Genomic DNA, 27,816 nt, shown 5'->3' with positions numbered 1-27,816 from the left:
ATTGACCTATCTTTTGAAAATAATGAACTTACTTTGCATTGCTGACACTCTAAGGTGCCACAAGGACTCATTGTTTTATCTTTGATACTGTGTGTTTGGTATTTCCTTCTAGGTTTCTCTGAAAACAGGGAGAACAAAAGCTTTGAGAGGCAGCAAATCACTCAGTCAGTGTTATACTGCCCAAGTGTTTTAATTCAATATGGCTGGTGCTTGTTCGGTTTTATTATGTTGTCCATTTGAGTTACCCTTTTTACTGAGCCATCTCATAGTGAAAGAAGAAGTAGCTCCTTATGCCAGTATGGATGAGTTTTATACCAAACTTTGTAATTATATTTTCTCAACTTCCTCAGTTGCATGCTGAGCTGTCTGTTAATCATGGTGATTATGTGATTGCTACTGCTCAACACACAAGCTAATACAACCTCTTACAATATTCAGTGTATAGTAATGTTCCTTTTTCCCCCCCAGTGGTAGGACAGGAAAACACACCATGTCCAAGCATTTGAGTGTGAGCTATTGTCTCTCCCTTCTCATGAAGGCCTTCAAGAGTCTTCATTCTATTGCAAAAGGTACCATTAAAAATCTTCCTGTAGGGTTCAAGCCACTGCTGCTCCATATATTGACAGTCAAGATTACTGCAGTAGAATTCCAGCTCAAACTGCCCCGGAGATGGCTAGTACCATATCCATGATGTTTTCATACTTATGGAGATGGGCACAGTAGAGGCTTTTCAAAAGTCCTCAGCACCATCTAATTATGCTCCCATTGAAATAATAGCACTTAAATCATTAACCTCAGTAGACCAGAGATCAACACTGAACACTTTTTAAAATCTCACCCTATATAAAAAGATAATGTGTAAATTTCAACAGGTCCATAGGAAGTTTTAGAGATGGTCAGACATGAGTCTGTTGCACATCATAACAAAGTGCTGTTGGTATTGTCCCCAGACCAACACTAGAGGTTTCTTTATCTTTTTTTGGACCAGTTCCCACATTTATCTAAGTCACTATTGGCCACTTTGCCGCAAGATCATTAGTAATAAGAACAGCATCTAATCTGGTTTTCAGTACATTGATTTAAGCATGTTAACTTCCTTTTATTGTGCAAGCTATTATCCTCCCAAATCATTCCTTGCAGCTGGTGATGACTGATTTGGAAGGCATTATTTAAACTGAAATAATATTATCCTGTCATATACTGAATTCTTCTTTCTTAATAAAGCTATAAAACATTCAGTAGTTCAGCATCAGCAGCTTTATATTTTGAAAGAGACCACACTGCTCTGTAGTGCTGGATGTGGAGCTGTAATAGCAGGATCTGTTCACATATTCTCCATGCCCGTGTCCTAATCCTAAAAAAAATGATATCATCTCCAAATATGTATGTAGTGTTTAACAGTGCAAATGATCTTTCACATTTGGTTGAAAAGCTTTCTAAAACTAATTGTGTAGATAAATGTTCTGCCTGAATACCTTCTTCTGTATTTTTCTGTTTAAGTGCTATGCGTTAAAGATCTCTCAGAATGTGGCTAATTGCTGGCTAGCTCATAATTTGAATCATCTGTTTCTATAAGAAAAGGTATTTGAATTGGTGATATGTATCTTTCCTTTCAGTTGTTTTTCAGGCAGTGGTAGTGCTCGTCCTGTAAACAAAGACATTTTCTCACTTGTGTTCTAGAGTACATCTGGGCATGTTTAAAAAATTATGCTAGCTGCCTTTGGTCTCCTGGGATTCTCTTACAAAATGGCAGTGTTGTGCCATGTTCCTTTTGTGTCTCAAAGTTGCAATCTCCATTTTAAACTACGAATAATTTCATTAGACACTGGAACTGTCTCATTTTTGTTTCTCAGTCCCTTTGGAGCACATAATTTATTATTGATTATCATTTAGATGGCAGTAGCACCTACAGGCCTCAAACAGGTTGGCCTAGCACAATGGCACATTGCACTAACTTAATAAATAATAGTCCCTGCTTGTAAAGGCACTACCTCTAAAGCACCTCCAAGTTTCTGGGTGTGATACCATAGTCCTTTTCTCGCCCCGGGGGCCTTTGCAGGCAGCTGGCTGATCTTCACTAGCTTAGCCCTCTGGCCAAGTCACAAAGTCTGACTGAACCCCTTCTGGAGTATTAAAGGGTCCAATAAATAAACAGTCTATTTGCCCTTGCTAGTGTCTTCAACCCCAGCTCTTGACCCTTTACATTTATCTTTTTGTTTGGGCTTCCAAACAAAGCCCTGTCCCCTTCTCGAGGGTCTGTCACTTTACCTGTGGCCAACAGGGGAACCCAGGTCCACTCACCATTCCAAGTTCCAATCCAGGGACCCTACACACAGCAGCCACATACTGCTTACTTCAATCTGTCACTACTATTTCCCTGGGCCTCTTCTACAGAGCCTTTTAATCTCCAGCCCTACCTCAGAGCCGCCATCCTCAGGTCTTCTCCAAGCTATGTAAGTTCAGCTCACCACAAGCCTGTCTGTCTAATTGTCAGGCTCCTTTGGCTGAAGAGGAGCAGCTTTCTTCACTCCTCTGGTCCCAGCCAGGAACTGAACTACTAAGGCCAGGCAACTCCTTTTATCTGGACTAGCAAGGCAATGATTGGCTGTTGCCAGCCCCTCTAGCCCTTGGAGGACCAGTTCTCTATAGTTTCCAAAATGGCTGCTCCAGAAACGTCTCTCTAGGCAAGCATAGAGGACCTACCTTCGCTGCTATTTTCCTCTCAGCTCACTGCTTCTTGGGACAGGGTGTAGTAGGACCCAGGGGCCCACAGTAGGGAGCCACAGAGGCCAAATACACCACATCACACACTCAAAGAGCTTACACTCAAAAAGGCAAGACATTACAGGTTGATGAGCCAAACAAGCAGGCCCGATCAAGTGCAGAGGAGATAGGGCAAACATAATAGCATATATACAATTCTTAGGACGTCAGTAGGAGAGCTGGTTGGTAATCTTTTGACAAAATGTATTCTTGCCAATCTCCAATAGCTCATACCCAAAAAATATTTTGGAAAAAGTTTTAAAATTGTAAAAATATCCTATTTTGATATTTCAGAACTGAAAGATTTTTTTGTGGAGTGTTAATTGAAACAACTCTTTGGTTCAAAATTGTAGTAAATTTAGACTAAAAAGATTTTAAAAGAAAAATATCAAAATTGAAAGGAGAGTGTTGGGGGCAAGTGTGCCCCGTTTCCTCTCTGGGGTGGGGTGGGGTAATTACATCCCCGCAGTCAGTCCTTACAACCACCCTTTGTCATGGGGTGGTGGGTACTTATAGTAAAAGTCAATATGGTCACTCTCTCTCTCAGGGCTGTATGTCCCAATAGCCAGAGTCAGGATGATGACCCCTTCCCACAGGGCCATGGGGTCCAATGACCCAAATAAAAATGGCTTTCCGGTTTGGCCAGGATGTCCCACCAAGTGGTCAGTGTCAGTGTGGCCACCTAGCTCAGTAAGGCAGTATGGCCTAATGACCAGAGTCAGTAGAGCTGCCATCTCTCGGGGCTGCTCTCAGGGCTGTGTGGGCCAATGGACAGATTTGATAGGGTCGCCCTCTTTCAGGGCCACATGGCCTAACAGTCAGAGTCAGGGTGGCCACTTAGCTCAGTAAGGCTGTGTTGCCTAGTAGCAAGAGTCAGTTGGGCAACCCCCTCTCTCAGGGCTGAATGGCCCAATGGCCAGAATCAGTCTAACTGCCCACATCAGTAGATCTGTAAGGCCTAGTGGACAGAGTCAGTATAACCTCCCAAATCAGAAGGGCTGTATGACCTAACAGTCAGATTCAGTAGAGCAGCCCTTTCTCAGGGCTGCATGGCCTCGTAGCCAGAGTCAGTATCACTGCCCCTTCCATGGGATCGCATGGCCTACTGGCAAGTATGTCTGCCACCAGGTCAGCAGGGAATCTTCCCAAAACACCCTGAGTCCCCTCGGCACCACAACTAGTCTCCCCGAGTTACTTCCTGCCCGGTTCGTGATGCCAGGGTCCCAGTGTCTCCATCAGCTCTGGGCTCCCCAGTCAGGGTGGCTCCCAACAGCTCTGCCACGCCTTGGGTGTTCTTCAGTCTTAGTGTCCCTCGTTCCCGCCATCTGGGGCTTCTGCTATTCCACAGCTGGAGCTCACAGCATGCATTCTCTCTCTTCAGCAGCCAGCCCTGACTGAGCTGAGCTGCTCCCTTTTATACCCAGTCTCCTGTTGGAGCATGCCCAGCAGGGCTGTGGGGGCATGGCCTCTTCAGCCCCGAGAGTGGAGTTAACCTTCACAGTATCAGTACAGGACAAGTGCACTCCATCACAGAGACATTTCAAAATTATCATAATAAGATGTTTCAATTGAGCTAAACTAATTTTTCCCCCAAATTTTTGGTTTGCAACATTTGAGTTTTTGACTTTTCATCCTGATTTAGGATGGGAACATTTTTTGACATCTCAAAATTTTTAACGGGATGGGAAGTCAATTTCCCACTGAGCTGTCGACAGCAGTGATCACAATTCATCACCTACTAGTTGTTTCCACGTATGTATGTATGTATTGTGGAAGATATGAGTTTGGAGGAGAGACTTGGAGGAGCACTAGGTGATGGTTTCAGAGCTATTGACTAGGAGCTGCCCCCATACATAAGCGGTGGCATGGAGAAAGTACTTTTGGAGAAGCATGGAACTGGGTGATCAAGGCTGTCGCCAGTCCCTGGAGTGAAGCGGGGAGTTGACCTTGCAATAAGATAATAAGTTGGATAGGAAAGATGAGGCTCAACTGTGGATGGGTTTGAAAGCAAAGAATATAAAGTTTGTATTTGATGCACTGGAAGATACCAATGGAGGGATTAAAAAAATGGGGATGGGTGATGTAGTTGGAGTGACCAATGAGTTAGATGATCTAAACCGTCATGTTTTTAATGGACTTGATAATTCCACAGAATAAGAAATTGTTTGTGGGAGATACTATGAAAATCTGTTATTGTTTTAAGAAACTATTGTCTTTCTAATGTCTAGTGATTATTGGAAGTTACAAAGGTAGAATACAACACAATTGCTCCATTTTGCATTGCTGCTGTAATACTTTAAGGTTAAGAGCAGCTTTTACTTGTAGAACCATCAGGTTAAAAAGCCACATTGTCAATAGAGAAAAATATTTACAAAGGCACCCAAGGTCTGGAAGCCTGGCTTACCCCCTATATTATATCTTTGGGATTTAGCCACACAGCTTCCTTTAATTTAAATAGGAGCTGAGTAGCCAAAATCTGTGCAGGTCTTTGAAAATGTGTTTTTTCTTGACAGCCTTCAGAGGGATTATCTGATTTGAATGATGATGGGCTCAATGTACATTTTCTACTGAAGCAGATTATTATTTTTTTCTAGATGAGGAGTTCTGAGGGAGCAACAGACACGACAAGACATTAACATGCCTGCTGTCCATTGCCCAGGAAGGACAGTGAGGATCAGCATACAGCTGAGTATGTTCAACTGTAAAGGCTGTTGCCAATTTGTGTTACTTTTTATTTTAAGATCATTTCAGCTACTTTACTAATCAAAAGTATGTTGGTTTGTATTGTGAAACTCTGATGAACACAAATCTGACCTAAATTTTGAGATATACAGAATTTTGGAACAAATGTTCCTGTTAGAGTAGGTTACAACAAATTTAATTTCTAATACTGCACTATACATTGTAACTAAATAAGATACCCAGACAACAAATGCATTACATTAAGGGAAGAATGTGTCAATTTCACTTGATGGAATTAAGTTTTTGTTTAAACTGTACTTATAGATGGGGGAATCCTCTTAAATACATTCACAACATTTACTCATTCTAAAATTTGCCTTTTTGAAATAAACGGGTTGTCAAGGTTCCTCCCCCACTCTGAACTCTAGGGTACAGATGTGGGGACCTGCATGAAAAACCTCCTAAGCTTATCTTTACCAGCTTAGGTCAAAACTTCCCCAAGGTACAAAATATTCCACCCGTCGTCCTTGGATTGGCCGCTACACCACCAAACTAATACTGGTTACTGGGGAAGAGCTGTTTGGACGCGTCTTTCCCCCCAAAATACTTCCCAAAACCTTGCACCCCACTTCCTGGACAAGGTTTGGTAAAAAGCCTCACCAATTTGCCTAGATGACTACAGACCCAGACCCTTGGATCTTAAGAACAATGAACAATCCTCCCAACACTTGCACCCCCCATTTCCTGGGAAATGTTGGATAAAAGCCTCACCAATTTGCATAGGTGACCACAGACCCAAACTCTTGGATCTGAGAACAATGAAAAAGCATTCAGTTTTCTTACAAGAAGACTTTTAATAAAAATAGAAGTAAATAGAAATAAATAAATCCCCCCTGTAAAATCAGGATGGTAGATATCTTACAGGGTAATTAGATTCAAAAACATAGAGAACCCCTCTAGGCAAAACCTTAAGTTACAAAAAAGATACACAGACAGAAATAGTTATTCTATTCAGCACAATTCTTTTCTCAGCCATTTAAAGAAATCATAATCTAACACATACCTAGCTAGATTACTTACTAAAAGTTCTAAGACTCCATTCCTGGTCTATCCCCGACAAAGACCAGCATATAGACAGACACACAGACCCTTTGTTTCTCTCCCTCCTCCCAGCTTTTGAAAGTATCTCGTCTCCTCATTGGTCATTTTGGTCAGGTGCCAGCGAGGTTACCTTTAGCTTCTTAACCCTTTACAGGTGAGAGGAGCTTTCCCCTGGCCAGGAGGGATTTCAAAGGGGTTTACCCTTCCCTTTATATTTATGACACGGGTGAAAATCTATAGTTGTCTAGTTGGATAATGAAGACCTGTGGATGTAAAGAACAACCTTAAATTCTGCCTCATGAAAATTTAGTACGTTCCAGGCAGTGATAAACCACTGAAAACATCTTCCTTGAAATACAGGATTGTTACCTGGAGTGCAGGTTTTTCCTGTCTTCACAGTTCCAATAAGACTCACACAGAGATGTCACCAGCAAAATATAGGATGTGAAAATGTGCACCTTAAGGTCTAATTTTGATGATAAATCCTTTATTATTGATGAAAGGAAAAAAACACAGCTTCACTTTTAGGTCCTAGGTTGAGTTTTCAGGGCCTTCAGTTAGAAAATCATGTTTTATTTATAAAATGAGCTCATTTGGTCTGTAAACCACTCACAGACAATTTTCAGAGTAGCAGCCATGTTAGTCTGTATTCACAAAAAGAAAAGGAGTACTTGTGGAGTACTTAGAGACTAACAAATTTATCTGAGCATAAGCTTTCGTGAGCTACAGCTCACTTCATTGGATACATTTAATATCAAATTCCAAAATATCTTTTTTTAAAGTCAGTTTTCAAAGTGCAACTCACTTTGCTCTTGGGCCTGATCCTACAAACCCCTTATTTACCCAGGTAGTAAAGCCAATGGGACTACTCCCATGAGTAAAGTTACTTATGTGAGTAAGAGTCTGCAGGATTGGATCACTGGGCTCCAATAGCAAGCCCTAAGGTTTGGGGAACCAACTGTGAGACTGTCCTCTGTGGTCAAACTCTGAAAGCCCATTCTATTTAGAAACAATTTTAGCTGTACAGTTTACTATAAAATATGTTTTCAGGAAAGATGGTGTCCTACTTGGATGCAAGTGTCACTAGTAATAAAACAGAGGAAAGAAATTTTTGACTTGCTACATTCCAATTGGCTTAGAAAAGAGTTAGACATGGAGAAGGGATGCTATTTAATTGTGCAAAAAGCATTTCTATATATATAGATTTTGACAGGGAGTAAGGGCAATGAAAGTATCTTTGCCTGAATCCAAGAAAGGGGAATACTATTTCTATTTAAACTAGAAGAGCTGTCATTGTCAAAACTACTAGTGATCCCTTATCCCTTGGAGAATTGAATTGGTTTCATTCACAGAAACTGCTTTATGGTTTTCCAGTTCATCCAGCTGAACAATGAGGAATAGATAGAATTTTTGAAAGGCAAATTTAAAGGTGGACAATATCTGATTATAGCTCAGGGTCACATTTTAAAGCCATTTGGGTGCCTAGTGGGATTTTAAAGTGTTTAAAAATATGGCTTTTAGTGCCGCTTTATGTAGTTTCACATACCATTAAGTGCAGTGTAAAATATTATAAAAGAGATCCATATTGTAAATGTACGATATTTGAAGGGCATTTTTCACCTCTCCTCAAGATGTTTCTGTATAATTTTCCTATTACAAAACTCTAAGGGGTTGATCCAATGCTAAGTGACGTCCTAGGAAAGACTCCAATTGAGTTTAATGGTCTTTGGATCAGGCCCTAACAACAAATGTTTTATTGTAAATTGGAATTTACATAATCTGGAAATGCAAAAATAAAAGAAAGTGGGCATGATATACCCCAAAGTGGATTCATTAATTTCATTACATTAATGGCCATCTCTACACTACAAAGGTAAGTCGACTTTATGTAAGTCGACATTGAGCCTCCGATTTAAGCAAGTCTATCTTACATGTCCACACTATGCTCTTTGTGTCAGCGGAGTGCGTCCTCACTAGCAGGGTTTGCATCAATGCATGGAGCACTGCGGGTAGCTATGCCACAGTGCACATAGCCAAGTAGAATTTTGGGTTGGGCTTCCAATGCTTTATGGAACCATTGCAAGCCTTGCAAACATTGGCGTGAGTGGTTATGCGAACATGGTGTTAGCCTCCCATGATGCACCTACCTACCTACCTATCGTGAAATCAACCACAAACAAATCAACCAACCCTTTTTCATGCCTTTTTTCATAAGCCTGGGTTACCCACACAGATGCCATAGCTTGGGAAACATGGACCCCGCTCAGCTGCACACTGTTGTTGTGAGCATTACGCTGACACAAAGAGCGTAGTGTGGACATGAAACATACAGAAACATCTTGAGGAGAGGTGAAAAATGCCCTTCAAACACCTCGTACCCCATCCTGTACTATTTACACAGCCAACACAGGAGCCGCTGCACGGAACAATGTGATGCCACACAAGCAGCCCTGCTGGAAGACATAGAGTGGAGCAATTAGCAGTTGCTGGCGACACCTTGACACATTTGAGCACCATTGTCACACATCACCTTGACACACTTGAGTGCTGTTTCTGGCCCGGGAAACAAGCACTGACTGGTGGGACCGCATAGTTATGCGGTCATGGGATGGCAAGCAGTAGCTGCAGAACTTTTGAATGTATAAGGCCACTTTCCAGGAACTGCGTGAAGAGCTTTCCCCAGCACTGAAGCACAGAAATACTAAAATGAGAGCTGCTCTGACAGTGGAGAAATGAGTGGTGATAGTGGTGTGGAAACAGTGGGGCATCAATTTGGAGTGGGTAAATCTACTGTGGGATATGTTTTGATCTAAATTTGCAGGGCCATTAGCAGACTTCTGCTAAGGAGGGTAGTGATTCTGGGCAATGTGCAGGACAAAGTGGATGGTTTTGCCACAATGGGGTTGTCTAGCTGCAGTGGGGCAATAGACAGAATGCATATCCCTATCTTGGTACCAGACCACTTTGCCAAAGAGTACATAAACCAAAAGATGTTGCAATGGTGTTGCAAGTGCTGGTGGATCACAGGGGCCATGAGGCGTGCATCTTTAGGAACAAAAGTCTGTTCAGTAAGCTGCAAACAGGGACTTTCTTTCCAGATTGCAAAATAACCATTGGCATTTCAACATCACCAATTGTGATCCTGGGAGACCCAGCCTACCCTTTGGTCTCATGGCTCATGAAGCCATACACTGGCAGCCTGGACAGTAATAAAGACTGGTTCCACCATAGGCTGAGCAAGTGCAGAACAATCGTTGTATGAAATGGAATGTGTCTTTGTATGTTTAAAAGATCACGGGTGTGGTTTGCTTACTAAGTTAGACCTCAGTGAAAGCAATATCCCAATGGTTATTTCTGCCTGCTGCATGCTCCATAATACTGTGGAACAAAGGAAGAAAAGTTTCCACTAGGGGACGGGGTTGAGGCAGATCACTTGCCAGCCAATTTTGAGCAGCCAGACACCAGGGCAATAAGAAGAGCACATCAAGGGGCTCTGCATCTCTGTGAGGCTTTGCAAACTGGTTTCAGCAATGAGCCAGAGTAAAGTGTGTTGTTCCTTACCAAACTGTCCCCGCCATTGCATTTTCTCCCCTGTAAACTCTGCACACCACCAACTCCTGTGTGTTGAATGAATAAAGAGTCTTTTCTCCTCAATCCATTAAGTTTTATTATGTACAAAAACACAGAGAAACAGCAAAGAAAAGAAAGATAATCTGGGGAAAGAGTACTGATAACACCATGGCAGGAGAAACAAGGAAAGCTTGCTTATAGATGCACTGCAATAACATCGGGGGGTGGATTACTTGTTGAACTGTTTGCAGTTTAAGGGCGAGCACAGAAAACTTTACCCATTTTCCGTAGGTGACCATATGCGGTATTACTCTCCTGAGGGTAACAGAGGCCGCAAGGGAGCAGATGCTGCAAGTGTCTGGGTACAGACCTGGTCCTTATGCTGCAATGCTAGGTGCTGCAATGATGCCAGCAGAGTTAATACAGGAGTGGCGTGGGAAAGTGTCTTACCACGGTGGACGAAATAAGGCAGCCCTTCCCAGAAACCTTCAGCAAAGGATTGCAGAGTACCTCCATGAAAGCTTCCTAGAGATCTCCATGAAGGATTCCTGGGCCATCCCCATGCACATAAGCAGTCTTTTTCAGAGAGCATCCTCTGCATAGCTGGAGTGGCCAACGACACCCACTACGCCTACTTTTTTGTTCAGATTAAACATAAAAAATAATAGCATGTAACCCCTACAGTTTGACTGGAAATGTGTTCTCACCAAAGGTGCCTTCCTGGGCATCATGCTCTGCTGCCAACTGGTTCTGTGAAGGGATGGGCTTCTGGGTTAAAAATAGTTCTTGACTGTTGGGGAGAATGGATCCTCTGCTTTCCTGCCTCACATTCTCCTCCTCCTTCTCTTCCTCATCAACAATGTCCTCTTCATTGTTGCTCAAGGTCGCCCAGGGGCCCCTGGGAGGTATCCACAAAGAATTTTGGGGTAGTGGTGGGGTCGCCGCCAAGAATCACATGCAGCTCCTCATAAAAGCAGCATGTCTATGGGGCAGTACCAGAACCACTGTTTGCCTCCTTTGTCTTCTGGTATGCTTGCCGAAGCTCCTTTATTTTTATGCAGCACTGCTGTGTGTCCCCAGTGTAGCCGTTCTCCCCCGTGCCCTGTGCAATTTTGTCATAGATGTCAGTGTTTCTTCTGCTGGATTGGAGCTCTGCCTGCACAGATTCTTCTCCCCACACAGCAATAAGATCCACCACCTCCTGTGTACTCCATGCAGGAGCATGTTTGTGGCTTTGTGTCTCCATGATCAGCTGTGCCGGCGAGCTTTCCATGCTGATCGAACAGGAAATGAAAATTCAAAAGTTCCTGGGCTTTTAATAGGGGAGTGGCTGTTTCCTATGTAGCTGGCTGATGTGCAGTGGAGTTGATAGCGCTCTCCAGACCAATCACAGTGGAGCACTGTGGGACACCTCCTGGTGGCCAATTCATTTGAATTACACAATGCAGTGTCTACACTATCCCCATGTCTACTTGTGGGTGTCGAATGAAGCGTTATGCCTCTCACAGAGGTGGAGTACGGAAGTCGACTTTACAGGCAACTTAGGTCAGCGGAAGGGACTCGGTAGTGTAGACACATACATTACATCGACTTAACGCAGCTTATGTCGACCTAAGTTTGTAGTGTAGACTAGGCCAATTGACTGTTACTAAAACGACTGTTACCATTTCTAGTTGCAACCTGTCATTATATAATACCTTAATCAGTGGTCTGACTCAATATTATGGCTCAGATTTGAAGTCTCAGAGATTGCCCTTCAAATATTTGTGCTTTTAGACCAATAGACTTTAATTTTGTGTGCTTTCACATTGTTAAGTTAGCATTACATTCTCTTCTTTTGCTTAATGCTGTCATTTTTAGTAGTTATTTTTTCCTGTCAAAATTATCAGCAAGCCTTGAGTTCTGGCCTACAAACCACCTTTCTTGCAGTTTTCTTCCCAGAAGAAATGGCAAGTGAAACAATTCTTAGTTTCATCTTTAGTGAAAATTCAGCTTGGATTTTTTATTTTTGTATTTTTGAGGGGTTAGGAATCATGGCATGAAACTTTCAACTCGCACTCCACATGTTAAAAAAAAATGAACACTGGTTACTAACATCTAAATCTTTTAGTAGATCAAATAGGTACTTTGTCCTTTATACATGCAAACAAGGACCACACTATATCAAAGGGACCCAATGTATCCAGAGTAGATCATGTGAAGGACTGCCTTTTTCCAATCCTTTCCATTGCTATTTGTTGCACAGTGGGAGTTCTGAGGAAAGTACAGTGTTTTTAATGTTCAAGACATTTTAAATCACATTTTTCACCAACGATAAACATTTTATCTCAAAGCTTAAAATTCAGCAAAAGAAAAAGTTGGCAGGTCTAAGTGAATCAGTCCAGATTATTTCCCCCCGGCCCAAACAACCAATTCTTCTTGCAGTAGCATTTTTCATAGGAATACAGTCTAACTCTAGTAATTTTGCCTGAGTAGGGATGGCTGTGATATAAAAATAGATTTTTTTAAAAAGTAACCCCATTTAGGACCTGATGTAAAGCCTATCAAAGTCAATGTGAGTTTTCCTCACTGACTTGGATAGGATTGCAATTAGATCAGTTCACCTCAACCTCAATGAGTGTTCGACTCCAACAACCTAATAGGATCAAGCCTGCAATGAGTACTTCAGATGTACTCATGTGAATAATCAAGTGAATAGTAAATACATAAACAGAGTGTAGAGTGCAAGGTTTGACCATTATGCTAAGCTCAAATTGTGGTAATAATGATGGATTTTTGATATCCAGAAATATATCTGTTAAAATCCTATTTGTTGTTGTTTAACTAGTTATGCCAAATGACCAGTCAGAAAACAGGGTGCTTGCTGTGGTATAAGAATTTAAAGAGAATTTTAAAAATGATGACTTTGAGCATAGAGACCATAAACATGCCCCAAGAAGTCATTTTGGAAGAAATGAATAATTTGGGATAGACAGAATTGACAGCTAGAAGTACAAATATATGTTTTAAATAAAAATGAATATTGAGTAGTATATGATGTGTTAAAAGAAAGTGACATTTGAAGATCCTCTCTCATGTCTCATTATTCTATTCAAATTCATCCATCAACCAAAGCTGCACAGCCTATAGAATGTATTCTATTTTATTGCTCTCCGTGTCATTCAGGGTTAACCCCCATACTACAGACATAATGGTTTGTCACAAATTTTCTCAGCATTTAACTTTTCGATCTGCCTATATGTTTTATTTTTCTCTCCATACTCAGTGTGTCTCCTTTACTTCACATCAGCACCTTTCAATGTTTGAAACTTAAATGGTGAAAGTTAAAGAGCATGGAAACCATAAAAATAGGTTTGAAGCCTAAGCTGTTACTACATGCTTTGAAGACTCCTCATAGGTGCTCATCTAGCAAGCCTCTAGAAAGTCATTGAAAAGGCAATCCTGCCTAGCTCTCATCTACTAACAAAACAATATCTTTTCCTTTCTGAAGTCGCAGAGGAAAGTCAAATTATACTTGACAGGGGGAGATTGAGAAGAAATACATATGCCATGAGTAAGGAAACAAAATAATAAACAGCTGAGTTTTGTCTAAACAGGTACTGTAGGAGGCCCAGCTGTTCAACCACACATGGATTTTCAGAATAATTTGTCCTTGTGTATGTTTTCCTTCTTCTGACAAAGATGAATTCTGTATTACAAACAGCATGCAAATTAAATGCATATTCAAACATTAAGAGAAAATGAAAATCTAATTGAAAACATCACTTTTATTCAAGTACACAATACAATTAGGTAAAATATAAACTGTAAAGGAGCCTATGATGGATGTGGCACTCTTCTGTAATATTTATAAATACTGTATGTTGACCTGGTTCTTGGGATATTTATTGTATGAATGTGTTGGCTGTAAGGAAAACAAGCAGGAAGTGAAAGAACGACTAAAGATAAGCCATCCCTCAGCACACGCTTGAGGGCTCCTAAGGGGCAATGCCCAAACTGTTGGCTTTCAAGATTTTACCTCCTCAATCAACCTATAAAACGAGTTTTGTCCAGAAGGGCCAAAGCTCGGGAATTCAGGAAATGAAAAGAACTGACGCACGTTTAAAAAGGAACACTCCCAAGAGAGGGGGAATTGTTCAGTGGAACTGAGATACAGACAGCCACCGAGTGTGTACAAAGAAGTTAGGCCTGTCAAGTTTACCGTCAGGGCATGGTAAGCCTTTAGGTAAGATGGATATGTAGCCTGATTTAAAATATTTTTTCTTTAATTTCTTTGTTCCCACTACAAAATAAACAATCTTTGACTTTAAGAAGGCTGGTTTTTCACTGGATATCACTGGTCACAAATTGCAGAGCTCAGTCAGACCTGCTGGGTAAGCATGGTTGATATGCAGTGTACTGTAGCCCAGGGCCTGGTCTAAGAGTGGAAAAATTGTGGAATTCCACCCAGGGAACAGTAAAAGCATGAGGCCTGACAGGGTACATTCAGAGACACCCAAAGGAACATAGGTGCAGCTAGTCCTGTAACAGTGATAGTGCCCCAAATAAAACTTTGACAAGTTTCAGAGTAGCAGCCATGTTAGTCTGTATCCGCAAAAAGAACAGGAGTACTTGTGGCACCTTAGAGACTAACAAATTTATTAGAGCATAAGCTTTCATGAGCTACAGCTCACTTCATTGGATGCATAGAATGGAACATATAGTAAGATTAAGATATATAGATATATATACACACATACAGATAAGTTGGAAGTTACCATACAAACTGTGAGAGGCTAATTAGTTTAAATGAGCTATTATCAGCAGGAGGAAAAAAAAACTTTTGTAATGATAATCAAGATGGCCCATTTAGACAGTTGACAAGAAGGTGTGAGGATACTTAACTTAAGGAAATAGATTCAATATGTGTAATGACCCAGCCTCTCCCAGTCTCTATTCAAACCCAAGTTAATGGTATCTAGTTTGCATATTAATTCAAGCTCAGCAGTTTCTCCTTGGAGTCTGTTTTTGAAATTTTTCTGTTGCAAAATTGCCACCCTTAAATCTTTCACTGAGTGGCCAGAGAGGTTGAAGTGTTCTCCTACCAGTTTTTGTATGTTATGATGCTTGATGTCAGATTTGTGTCCATTTATTCTTTTGCATAGAGACTGTCCGGTTTGGCCAATGTACATGGCAGAGGGGCATTGCTGGCACATGATGGCATAGATCACATTGGTAGATGTGTAGGTGAACGAACCCCTGATGGCGTGGCTAATGTGATTAGGTCCTATGATGATGTCACTTGAATAAATATGTGGACAGAGTTGGCATCGGGCTTTGTTGCAAGGATAGGTTCCTGGATTAGTGTTTTTGTTGTGTGATGTGTGGTTGCTGATGAGTATTTGCTTCAGGTTGGGGGGGGGGGCTATCTGTAAGCAAAACTGGTCTGTCTCCCAAGATCTGTGAGACTGAAGGATCATTTTTCAGGAGAGGTTGTAAATCTTTGATGATGTGCTGGAGAGGTTTTAGTTGGGGGCTGAAGGTGACAGCTAGTGGCATTCTGTTACTTTCTTTGTTGGGCCTGTCCTGTAGTAGGTGACTTCTGGGTACTCTTCTGGCTCAGCTCCCAGACTGCTGCGCTGGGCATCACAAAATGGGGAAGAGATGGCCAGCCCTCTGTGGAGATAGAGGTGGTTAGGGACTATTTAGAAAAGCTGGACGTGCACAAGTCCATGGGGCCGGACGAGTTGCATCCGAGAGTGCTGAAGGAATTGGCGGCTGTGATTGCAGACCCATTGGCCATTATCTTTGAAAACTCGTGGCGAACGGGGGAAGTCCCGGATGACTGGAAAAAGGCTAATGTAGTGCCAATCTTTAAAAAAGGGAAGAAGGAGGATCCAGGGAACTACAGGCCAGTCAGCCTCACCTCAGTCCCTGGAAAAATCATGGAGCAGGTCCTCAAAGAATCAATCCGAAGCACTTGCATGAAAGGAAAGTGATCAGGAACAGCCAGCATGGATTCACCAAGGGAAGGTCATGCCTGACTAATCTAATCGCCTTTTATGATGAGATTACTGGTTCTGTGGATGAAGGGAAAGCAGTGGATGTATTGTTTCTTGACTTTAGCAAAGCTTTTGACACGGTCTCCCACAGTATTCTTGTCAGCAAGTTAAGGAAGTATGGGCTGGATGAATGTACTATAAGGTGGGTAGAAAGCTGGCTAGATTGTCGGGCTCAACGGGTAGTGATCAATGGCTCCATGTCTAGTTGGCAGCCGGTATCAAGTGGAGTGCCCCAAGGGTCGGTCCTGGGGCCGGTTTTGTTCAATATCTTCATAAATGATCTGGAGGATGGTGTAGATTGCACTCTCAGCAAATTTGCAGATGATACTAAACTGGGAGGAGTGGTAGATACTCTGGAGGGGAGGGATAGGATACAGAAGGACCTAGACAAATTGGAGGATTGGGCCAAAAGAAATCTGATGAGGTTCAATAAGGATAAGTGCAGGGTCCTGCACTTAGGATGGAAGAATCCAATGCACCGCTACAGACTAGGGACCGAATGGCTAGGCAGCAGTTCTGCGGAAAAGGACCTAGGGGTGACAGTGGACGAGAAGCTGGATATGAGTCAGCAGTGGCCCTTGTTGCCAAGAAGGCCAATGGCATTTTGGGATGTATAAGTAGGGGCATAGCGAGCAGATCGAGGGACATGATCGTTCCCCTCTATTCGACATTGGTGAGGCCTCATCTGGAGTACTGTGTCCAGTTTTGGGCCCCACACTACAAGAAGGATGTGGATAAATTGGAAAGAGTCCAGCGAAGGGCAACAAAAATGATTAGGGGTCTAGAACACATGACTTATGAGGAGAGGCTGAGGGAACTGGGATTGTTTAGTCTGCAGAAGAAAAGAATGAGGGGGGATTTGATAGCTGCTTTCAACTACCTGAAAGGGGGTTCCAAAGAGGATGGCTCTAGACTGTTCTCAATGGTAGCAGATGACAGAACGAGGAGTAATGGTCTCAAGTTGCAGTGGGGGAGGTTTAGATTGGATATTAGGAAAAACTTTTTCACTAAGAGGGTGGTGAAACACTGGAATGCGTTACCTAGGGAGGTGGTAGAATCTCCTTCCTTAGAGGTTTTTAAGGTCAGGCTTGACAAAGCCCTGGCTGGGATGATTTAACTGGGAATTGGTCCTGCTTCGAGCAGGGGGTTGGACTAGATGACCTTCTGGGGTCCCTTCCAACCCTGATATTCTATGATTCTATGATTCTCTGTCAATCTGTTTTTTCACTTCAGCAGGTGGGTATTGTAGTTGTAAGAATGCTTGAAAGAGATCTTGTAGGTATTTATCTCTGTGTGAGGGGTTGGAGCAAATGCAGTTGTATCTTAGAGCTTGGCTGTAGACAATGTATTGTGTGGTATGTCCTGGATGGAAGCTGGAGGCATGTAGGTAAGTATCGCGGTCAGTAGGTTTCGGGTATAGGGTGGTGTTTATGTGACCATTACACATATCTGAATCTATTTCTTTAAGTTATGTATCCTCACACTTTCTTGTCAACTGTCTTTATGGGTCATCTTGATTATCACTACAAAAGCTTTTTTTTCTCCTGCTGATAATAGCTCATCTTAACTAATTACAGGTTTCAGAGTAGCAGCCCTGTTAGTCCAATGAAGTAAGCTGTCGCTCACGAAAGCTGATGCTCAAATAAATTTGTTAGCCACTGAATGCATCCGATGAAGTGAGCTGTAACTCACGAAAGCTTATGCTCAAATAAATTTGTTAGTCTCTAAGGTGCCACAAGTACTCCTGTTCTTTTTGCAAACAAAACGTTGGGCTTTTTAAAATTGGATCTTAGCAATTTTTTAAAAAAAATGCACCCACTTGATTTCTCCATACAGTGGATGAAAAATGTCCTGCTTTTTAAAGAATTTACACTATGTTAGCATTTTCATTCAAAATGATCATTACGTTTCAAAGTCTCTACATGAAACAGTAATTCCAGCCATTTTGGTGTTTCCATAGCTTCTAAGGGTATGTCTACACTACAAAATTAGGTCGATATTATAGAAGTTGATTGTGTATGTCCCCACTAAGCGCATTAAGTCGGCAGAGTGCATCCTCACAACCGTTGCTAGCATCGACTCACGGAGCGGAGCATTGTGGGAAGCTATCCCACAGTTCCTGCAGTCTCTGCTGCCCATTGGAATTCTGGGTTAAGCTCCCAATGTCTAATGGGGCAAAAACATTGTCTTGAGGAATCAATTTGGAGTGGGCAAATCTACTGTGGGGACTACTGTGATTCAAGTAGCCAATCCAATTTCTGACGTTCTGCTATCAAGGGTAGTGACTCTGGGAAATGAGTAGGATAGTGGATGGCTTTGCTGCAATGGGTTTCCCTAACTGTGGTGGGGCAATAGACGGAACGCATATCACTATCTTGGCACTGGACCACCTTGCCAACCAGTACATAAACCGCAAGGGGTACTTCTCAATGGTGCTGCAAGCACTGGTGGATCACAAGGGACATTTCACCGACATTAGCGTAGGATGGCCAGAAAAGGTGCATGACGCTCGCATCTTTAGAAACTCCAGGCTGTTTGAGCAGCTGCAAGAAGGGACTTACTTCCCAGATCAGAAAATTACTGTTGGGGATGTTGAAATGCCAATAGTTAACCTTGGAGACCCAGCCTACCCCTTGCTCCCATGTCTCATGAAGCCATACACAGGCAGTCTGGACAGTAGTAAGGAGCAGTTCAACTACAGGCTGAGCAAGTGCAGAATGGTGGTAGAATCCGCCTTTGGATATTTAAAAGCTCACTGGCACTGTTTGTTGACTAGCTTAGACCTCAATGCAACCAATATTCCCATTCTTATTCCTGCTTGCTGTGTGCTCCATAATATCTGTGAGAGTAAGGGGGAGACATTTATGGCGGGGTGGGAGGTTGAGGCAAATCGCCTGGCTGCCAATTTTGAAGAGCCAGGCACCAGGGTGATTAGAAGAGCACAGGTAGGCTCGCTGCGCATCAGAGAGGCTTTGAAAATCAGTTTCATGACTGTCCAGGCTATGGTGTGACAGTTATGTGGGTTTCTCCTTGATGCAAACCCGCCCCCTTTGTTGATTTTAATTCCCTGTAAGCCAACCGCTCTCTCCCCTTCGATCACAGCTGGCAAAGGAAATAAAGTCACTTTTGTTTTGAAACCATGCATTTTTTTTTATTAATTAAAAAAAAAAGGGAGATAACTGATAAGGTAGCCCAGGGGGGTAGGGTGGGGTGGGGGAGGAGGGAAGGACAAGGACACATTGCTTATTGTAGCCACACTACAAATCAAAACTGTTTGAACAACAGCCTTCTGTTGCTTGGGCCATCCTCTGGAGTGGAGTGGCTGAGTGCCCGGAGCCTCCCTCCCGCGTTCTTGGGCATCTGGGTGAGGAGGATATGGAACTTGAGAAGGAGGGCAGGCGGTTGTACAGTAGATGCAGCAGCGGTCTGTGCTCTTGTTGGCTTTCCTGCAGCTCCACCAGACGCCTGAGCATATCTGTTTGCTCCCCCATTAGCCTCAGCATTGCATCCTGCCTCTTCTCATCATGCTCACTTAATGCTTTCCTGGCCTCTGCCAATGAATGCCTCCATGCATTAAGCTGTGCCCTATCAGTACGGGAGGACTGCATGAGCTCGGAAAATGTCATCATGAGTGCGTTTTTTTCGCCTCCTAATCTGCGATAACCTCAGGGATGGAGATGATAGGGGGAGCATAGAAACATTTGCACCTGCAGGGGGATAAAAAGGGAGAGTAAAATTTAAGATGATACATTTCTGAGAACAAAAGGGAGACTCTTTCACAGTGAATCAAGCAATTCACAGCAGACAGCACATGTGCTTTAGGTACAAAGTCGCATTTTGCCTTTTATATTGAGCGCCTGCCAGTATGGTGACACATCATATACGGCTGGGAAACAGAATTCGGTTTCCAGGAAGCCATGGTAAGCTAAAGGGTACATGATTTTGGCTTCTAACTCCTTCATAACATGTGGAAATGTTTTCAAACTGCACCATCCTCCTTTTCCATAGCAAGCAATGCCGGTTGGGTTTGCCATTTAAAAGGAGGGGCTGCAGTTTGTGGGTGGATGTGCAGCACATCACTACCCCCACTCCTCCACGTGGCTATTTGAGATGATCCCTTCACCTGTTGGATCATATTAAAGAAGTTCTGTATTAAAATCACAAATGAGTTTGATTCCCCAGAGTTTAAATTCCAGGGTATTACTAATTAAGAGGTCTCTTGGTTTTTGGTACTGTTTCTCTCCCTCTATGTATGAAACTTGCAAGCTGCTAATTGTGTTAGTACATTCTAAGACAGAGTCTGTTCTCAAAGCAATTCACACAGAGAGAGACTCAAAGCAATACTCTAACAACAGAAACAGCACCCAGAGACTCCCCACCCTTTTGTTGTATTAACAATTGTGATTAAAATAGAGATAGAGGATGTATGTGGATGGATGCTTGGTGTGGATAATAACTGAATGATCAGGGAGGTGCCAGCCTAAGAATCCAGTGTCCATTGGCTGAAGAAGGCGTCAAGTGGAAATAACCAGAGGACCCCACCCGGAGGGCAGACTGGAATCCACCCAACAGCCTCAAGAATGGGAGAACCAAAGAACAAGATAACATCTTGGAGCCGTCAGGAATGTGCTATCTGCTGATTGATTCAGCAACAGCATGATGAAGCAATTCCCATAGACTGGCATAGGAAGAAATTCCTATAAAAATAGACTCTAAAAAGTGAGAACTTTGGGGGTCTGATTCTGCAAACCAACTTCCAGGAGCATCAGATGATCATCTGACAAGGCCCTGCTCCCTCCTCATGTCCAGGCCACCTGGCCAGTGGCTTGGCATGAGCAACTCTAAGGCTGGTAACTATGATAACAACCTTGCAGAACCTGTGTGTGTGTGTTTGTATGAATGAATGTGTGAATAAATATGAGATTGAATGGCATGTTATAGCTATAACTAACTGCTTACTATGATTCTTTCTGTATTCACAGTAAATGTGGTATTTTGCCTTTTTCCCTTTAATAAGATCCTGCTGGTTTTTATTTTATTGGTACAACACACCCCTACCCCTGCTGCATGGCTATGGGATAACCCCTTTTAGCCAAACACAAACAGCCCAGCATGAACGGGGTCCTTTTACTGTTCCCTTACAAAAATTCCCCTATTTCAACCAGGTGACCATGAATGATATCACTCTCCTGAGGCTAACAGATAAGATAAAGACCAAATGTTGCTTGAATGCGACCAAAACCCAGGACCATTCGCTGTCATGCTTTGTGCTGCAATGATTCCAGACTACTTGCTACTGGCTTGGCGTGGTAAAGTGTCCTACCATGGAGGACGAAATAAGGCAGCCCTCCCCGGAAACCTTCTGCAAAGGCTTTCAGAGTACCTCCAGGAGAGCTTCATGGAGATGTCCCTGGAGGATTCCCGCTACATCCCCAGACACGTTAACAGACTTTTCCAGTAGCTGTACTGGCTGCAAATGCATCCCAGTTCTTCAGGGAAAATCAAACATTAAACACTATTGCTTTTAAACCCTGTACTGTAGTTACAAACATGCACTCACCAGAGGTGCCTTCTCTGCCTTCAGGGTCGGGGATCCTGCCTGGAGCGGGTATTGGCTCCAGGGTGATGAAAAGGTCCTGGCTGTCGGGGAGAATGGATTCATCACTTGCCTGCTGCGCATTCTCCTCCTCCTCTTCCTCATCCACAAAATCCTCCTCCCTGTTGCGTAAGACTCCTCCATTACAGGTGTCCACGGACAGTGGTGGGGTAGTGGTAGGGTCCCCCCTTAGAATGGCATGCGGCTGACCATAGAAGTGGCATGTATGGGGCTCTGACCCAGAGCGACCATTTGCCTACTTTGTCTTTAGGTAGGCTTGCCTGAACTCCTTAATTTTTATGCGGCACTGCTGTGTCCCCCTCTTGGAGCCTCTGTTCACCATGCCCTGTGCGATTTTGGCATATATATTAGCATTTCTTCTTTTTGATCGGAGTTCTGCCTGCACAGATTCTTCTCCCTATACAGCAATCAGATCCAGTGTCTCCCGTTCGCTCCATGCTGGAGCTCATTTGAGATTATGAGGGGACTGCTTGGTCACCTGTGCTGCTGAGCTCGCCACGCTGACCAAACAGGAAATGAAATTCAAAAGTTTTGGGGGCTTTTCCTGTGTACCTGGCTTGTGCATCGGAGTTGAAAGTGCTATCCAGAGCAATCATATTGGAGCACTCTGTCATAGCTCCCGGAGTCCAATAACATCGATTTGCATCCACACTACCCCAAATTCGACCCAGCAAGATCGATTTTAGCGCAGTACAGAAGTTGATTTTAAGGGTATGTCTACACTATGAAATTAGGTCAATTTTATAGAAGTCGATTTTTCGGAAGCGGTTTTGTACAGTCGATTGCATGCGTCCCCACTAAGTGCATTAAGTCAGTGGAGTCACTGGTGAAGAAGTCTTGCTGGCGCACATTTCACATGAAACAGCTCCAGGGCTCCTGCTTTTTTGCCTTGGCCACACAGCAGCAGCTCCTGGGTGCCTTCGCATCAATGGTGAACGGCTCCACTGCTTCCGCTGCAACTCTGCAGCAGACGGTGCAGTAGGACTGCTAGCCGTCCTCATCAACAGTGTTTTGCTCGCTCCACCGCTTCCGCTGGAACTCTACTATCCTGATCTCCTGCGAGCTGGAGGCTTCTGCCTCAGGCTGCTCTCCCAGCAGGCAGCACCGTGCAGATTCACCTACCCCAGCCTACCCCTTGCTCCCATGGCTCATGAAGCCTGGACAGTAGTAAGGAGCAGTTCAACTTTAGGCTGAGCAAGTGCAGAATGGTGGTAGAATGTGCCTTTGGACATTTAAAAGCTCACTGGCGTTGTTGGTCAGACCCCAGCGCAACCAACATTCCCATTGTTATTGCTGCTTGCTGTGGGCTCCATAATATCTGTGAGAATAAGGGGGACATTTATGGCAGGGTGGGAGGTTGAGGCAAATTGCCTGGCGTCCAATTTTGAGCAGCCAGACACTGATTAGAAGAGCACAGCAAGGCACATTGCGTATCACAAGAGACTTTGAAAACTATTTTCATGACTGGCCCGGCTACGGTGTGACAGTTGTGCGTGTTTCTCCTTGACGCAAACCCGCCCCCTTTGTTGATTTTAATTCCCTGTAAGCCAACCACCCTCTCCCCTTCAAAATCAAGTAACTATTGTTTTGAAACCATGCATTCTTTATTAATTAAAAAACTGAGATAACGGACAAGGAAACTGCCAGTGGTTTGGGGTACATGTCGTCAGTAACCTCGCTCCCTCCCTCCGTGAAAGCAACGGCAGACAATCATTTCTTGCCCTTTTTCCTGGATTGCCCAAGCATACGCCATTGCACTGCAAGCGGGAGCCCACTCCGCTCACCGCTGCAGTTGTGAGCATTGTAAACACCTCACATTTGCCCTTGGAGATTTTGGCATATATATTAGCATTACGTCTTTTGGAACGGAGTTCTGATAGCACGGATTCATCTCCCCATACAGCGATCAGATCCAGTTCCTCCCGCTTTCGGGAGACTGCATGGTCATCTGTGCTGATGAGCTCGCCATGCTGGCCAAACAGGAAATGAAATTCCCGGGGCTTTTCCTGTGTACCTGACTAGTGCATCTGAGTTGAAAGTGCTGTCCAGAGTGGTCACAATGGAGCACTCTGGGATAGCTCCCGGAAGCCAATACCACTGAATTGCATCCACACTACCCCAAATTCGACCCAGTGATGTTGATTTTAGCGCTAATCCCCTTGTTGGGGAGGGTACCAAAATCGATTTTAAGAGCCCTTTAAGTCGACAAAAATAGCTTCGTCATGTGGATGGGTGCAGGGTTACATCGATCTAATGCTGCTAAATTCGACCTAAACTCGTAGTGTAGACCAGGGCTAAGAGTCCTTTAGGTCAATGGATCGGGGTTGCATTCACTATAAAATCAACCTAACGTGGCTAAAGTCAACCTAACCCTGTAGTGTAGACCAGGGCTAATTGTATGATTCCTTTTCAAAAGTTTTTAGAGGTCAGATTTTTGCAATCCACTACTTGACATACTTTGTTTAACAGCTAGTATTCCTCACAATGGTGACTTTTAAACCCAGCAATAAGAAATGCTCATGAAAAAGGGTTATTGTTCTGTATCATTGTAGCAGCACTTTACATTAAGTGATACTAATTGCTAAATAATGGTTATATAAATTGCAACTAGAGTTGGAAGGAAACAATGGTGTTCCTAGTTTTTGTTATTCAATACCCTATAAAGACAGTCAGTTTGCAACAACTGCATTTCTGAATAATGCCCCAAATATGAAGTGTTAATGTGGGTCCAGTTAACACAACTCCAGTTGTAACATCATTTTAAGCCCTGGTCTACACTAGGACTTTAGATCGAATTTAGCAGCGTTAAATCGATTTAAACCTGCACCCGTCCACACAATGAAGCCCTTTATTTCGACTTAAAGGGCTCTTAAAATCGATTTCCTTACTCCACCCCTGACAAGTGGATTAGCGCTTAAATCGACCTTGCCGGCTCGAATTTGGGGTACTGTGGACACAATTCGATGGTATTGGCCTCCGGGAGCTATCCCAGAGTGCTCCATTCTGACCGCTCTGGACAGCGCTCTCAACTCAGATGCACTGGCCAGGTAGACAGGAAAAGAACCGCGAACTTTTGAATCTCATTTCCTGTTTGGCCAGCGTGGCAAGCTGCAGGTGACCATGCAGAGCTCATCAGCAGAGGTGACCATGATGGAGTCCCAGAATCGCAAAAGAGCTCCAGCATGGACTGAACGGGAGGTACGGGATCTGATCGCTGTTTGGGGAGAGGAATCCGTGCTATCAGAACTCCGTTCCAGTTTTCGAAATGCCAAAACCTTTCTGAAAATCTCCCAGGGCATGAAGGACAGAGGCCATAACAGGGACCCGAAGCAGTGCCGCGTGAAACTGAAGGAGCTGAGGCAAGCCTACCAGAAAACCAGAGAGGCGAACGGCCGCTCTGGGTCAGAGCCCCAAACATGCCGCTTCTATGATGAGCTGCATGCCATTTTAGGGGGTTCAGCCACCACTACCCCAGCCGTGTTGTTTGACTCCTTCAATGGAGATGGAGGCAATACAGAAGTAGGTTTTGGGGACGAAGAAGATGATGAGGAGGAGGTTGTAGATAGCTCACAGCAAGCAAGCGGAGAAACCGGTTTTCCCGACAGCCAGGAACTGTTTCTCACCCTAGACCTGGAGCCAGTACCCCCCGAACCCACCCAAGGCTGCCTCCTGGACTCAGCAGGCGGAGAAGGGACCTCTGGTGAGTGTACCTTTTAAAATGCTATACATGGTTTAAAAGCAAGCATGTGAAAGGATTACTTTGCCCTGGCATTTGCGGTTCTGCCTTTGCAAAAGGTTTCTGGGGAGGGCAGCCTTATTTCGTCCTTCATGGTAGGACACTTTACCACTCCAGGCCAGCAACACGTACTGGGGAATCACTGTAGAACAAAGCATTGCAGTGTATGTTTGCTGGCATTCAACCAAAATCCGTTCACGCGGTGGGAGGAGGCAAAATGCGACCTTGTAACGAAAGCACATGTGCTATGTATGTAATGTTAACTTTCAAGGTTTACCCTGAAAGAGTGTAGCCACTGTTTTATAAAATGTGTCTTTTTAAATACCGCTGTCCCTTTTTTTTTCTCCACCAGCTGCATGTGTTTCAATGATCACAGGATCTTCTCCTTCCCAGAGGCTAGTGAAGCTTAGAAAGAAAAAAAAACGCACTCGCGATGAAATGTTCTCCGAGCTCATGCTGTCCTCCCACACTGACAGAGCACAGACGAATGCGTGGAGGCAAATAATGTCAGAGTGCAGGAAAGCACAAAATGACCGGGAGGAGAGGTGGAGGGCTGAAGAGAGTAAGTGGCGGGCTGAAGAGAGTAAGTGGCGGGCTGAAGACAGGGCTGAAGCTCAAAGGTGGCGGCAGCGTGATGAGAGGAGGCAGGATTCAATGCTGAGGCTGCTGCAGGACCAAACCAGTATGCTCCAGTGTATGGTTGAGCTGCAGCAAAGGCAGCTGGAGCACAGACTGCCACTGCAGCCCCTCTGTAACCAACCGCCCTCCTCCCCAAGTTCCATAGCCTCCACACCCAGACGCCCAAGAACACGGTGGGGAGGCCTCCGGCCAACCAGCCACTCCCCCACAGAGGATTGCCCAAAAAAAAGAAGGCTGTCATTCAATAAATTTTAAAGTTGTAAACTTTTAAAGTGCTGTGCTTAAAGTGCTGTGTGGCATTTTCCTTCCCTCCTCCACCACCCCTCCTGGGATACCTTGGTAGTCATCCCCCTATTTGTGTGATGAATGAATAACGAATGCATGACTGTGAAGCAGCAATGACTTTATTGGCTCTGCAAGCAATGATTAAAGGGAGGAGGGGAGGGTGGTTAGCTTACAGGGAAGTAGAGTGAACCAAGGGGCGGGGGGGTTCATCAAGGAGAAACAAACAGAACTTTTACACCGTAGCCTGGCCAGTCATGAAACTGTTTTTCAAAGCTTCTCTGATGCGTACCGCGCCCTCCTGTGCTCTTCTAACCGCCCTGGTGTCTGGCTGCGCGTAACCAGCAGCCAGGCGATTTGCCTCAACCTCCCACCCCGCCATAAACGTCTCCCCCTTACTCTCACAGATATTGTGGAGCACACAGCAAGCAGTAATAACAGTGGGAATATTGGTTTCGCTGAGGTCTAAGCGAGTCAATAAACTGCGCCAGCGCGCCTTTAAACGTCCAAATGCACATTCTACCACCATTCTGCACTTGCTCAGCCTGTAGTTGAACAGCTCCTGACCACTGTCCAGGCTGCCTGTGTACGGCTTCATGAGCCATGGCATTAAGGGGTAGGCTGGGTCCCCAAGGATACATATAGGCATTTCAACATCCCCAACAGTTATTTTCTGGTCTGGGAATAAAGTCCCTTCCTGCAGCTTTTGAAACAGACCAGAGTTCCTGAAGATGCGAGCATCATGCACCTTTCCCGGCCATCCCACGTTGATGTTGGTGAAACGTCCCTTGTGATCCACCAGAGCTTGCAGCACTATCGAAAAGTACCCCTTGCGGTTTATGTACTCGGCGGCTTGGTGCTCCGGTGCCAAGATAGGGATATGGGTTCCATCTATAGCCCCACCACAGTTAGGGAATCCCATTGCAGCAAAGCCATCCACTATGACCTGCACATTTCCCAGGGTCACTACCCTTGATATCAGCAGATCTTTGATTGCGTGGGCTACTTGCATCACAGCAGCCCCCACAGTAGATTTGCCCACTCCAAATTGATTCCCAACTGACCGGTAGCTGTCTGGCGTTGCAAGCTTCCACAGGGCTATCGCCACTCGCTTCTCAACTGTGAGGGCTGCTCTCATCTTGGTATTCATGCGCTTCAGGACAGGGGAAAGCAAGTCACAAAGTTCCATGAAAGTGCCCTTACGCATGCGAAAGTTTCGTAGCCACTGGGAATCGTCCCAGACCTGCAACACTATGCGGTCCCACCAGTCTGTGCTTGTTTCCCGAGCCCAGAATCGGCGTTCCACAGCATGAACCTGCCCCATTAGCACCATGATGCATGCATTGTCAGGGCCCATGCTTTCAGAGAAATCTGTGTCCATGTCC

General features: G+C 44.1%; 1 protein-coding gene across 1 annotated transcript; it reads left to right on the top strand.

The window, feature by feature from the left end:
* Positions 1 to 24,696: 24,696 nt before the first annotated feature.
* LOC142071935 (uncharacterized) lies at positions 24,697 to 26,646 on the top strand. Its single transcript, XM_075127982.1, has 2 exons — positions 24,697 to 25,474; positions 25,863 to 26,646. The coding sequence occupies exons 1-2, from the start codon at positions 24,895 to 24,897 to the stop codon at positions 26,402 to 26,404; spliced, it is 1,122 nt and encodes a 373-aa protein (XP_074984083.1). The 5' UTR covers positions 24,697 to 24,894; the 3' UTR covers positions 26,405 to 26,646.
* The last annotated feature ends 1,170 nt before the right edge of the window (positions 26,647 to 27,816 follow it).

This window comes from Caretta caretta, chromosome 4 (assembly GCF_965140235.1).
Source record: "Caretta caretta isolate rCarCar2 chromosome 4, rCarCar1.hap1, whole genome shotgun sequence".
Lineage (NCBI taxonomy): Eukaryota > Metazoa > Chordata > Testudines > Cheloniidae > Caretta > Caretta caretta.
Note: the sequence above shows the minus strand (reverse complement) of the source record. Positions and strands in the feature narration are given on the sequence as shown.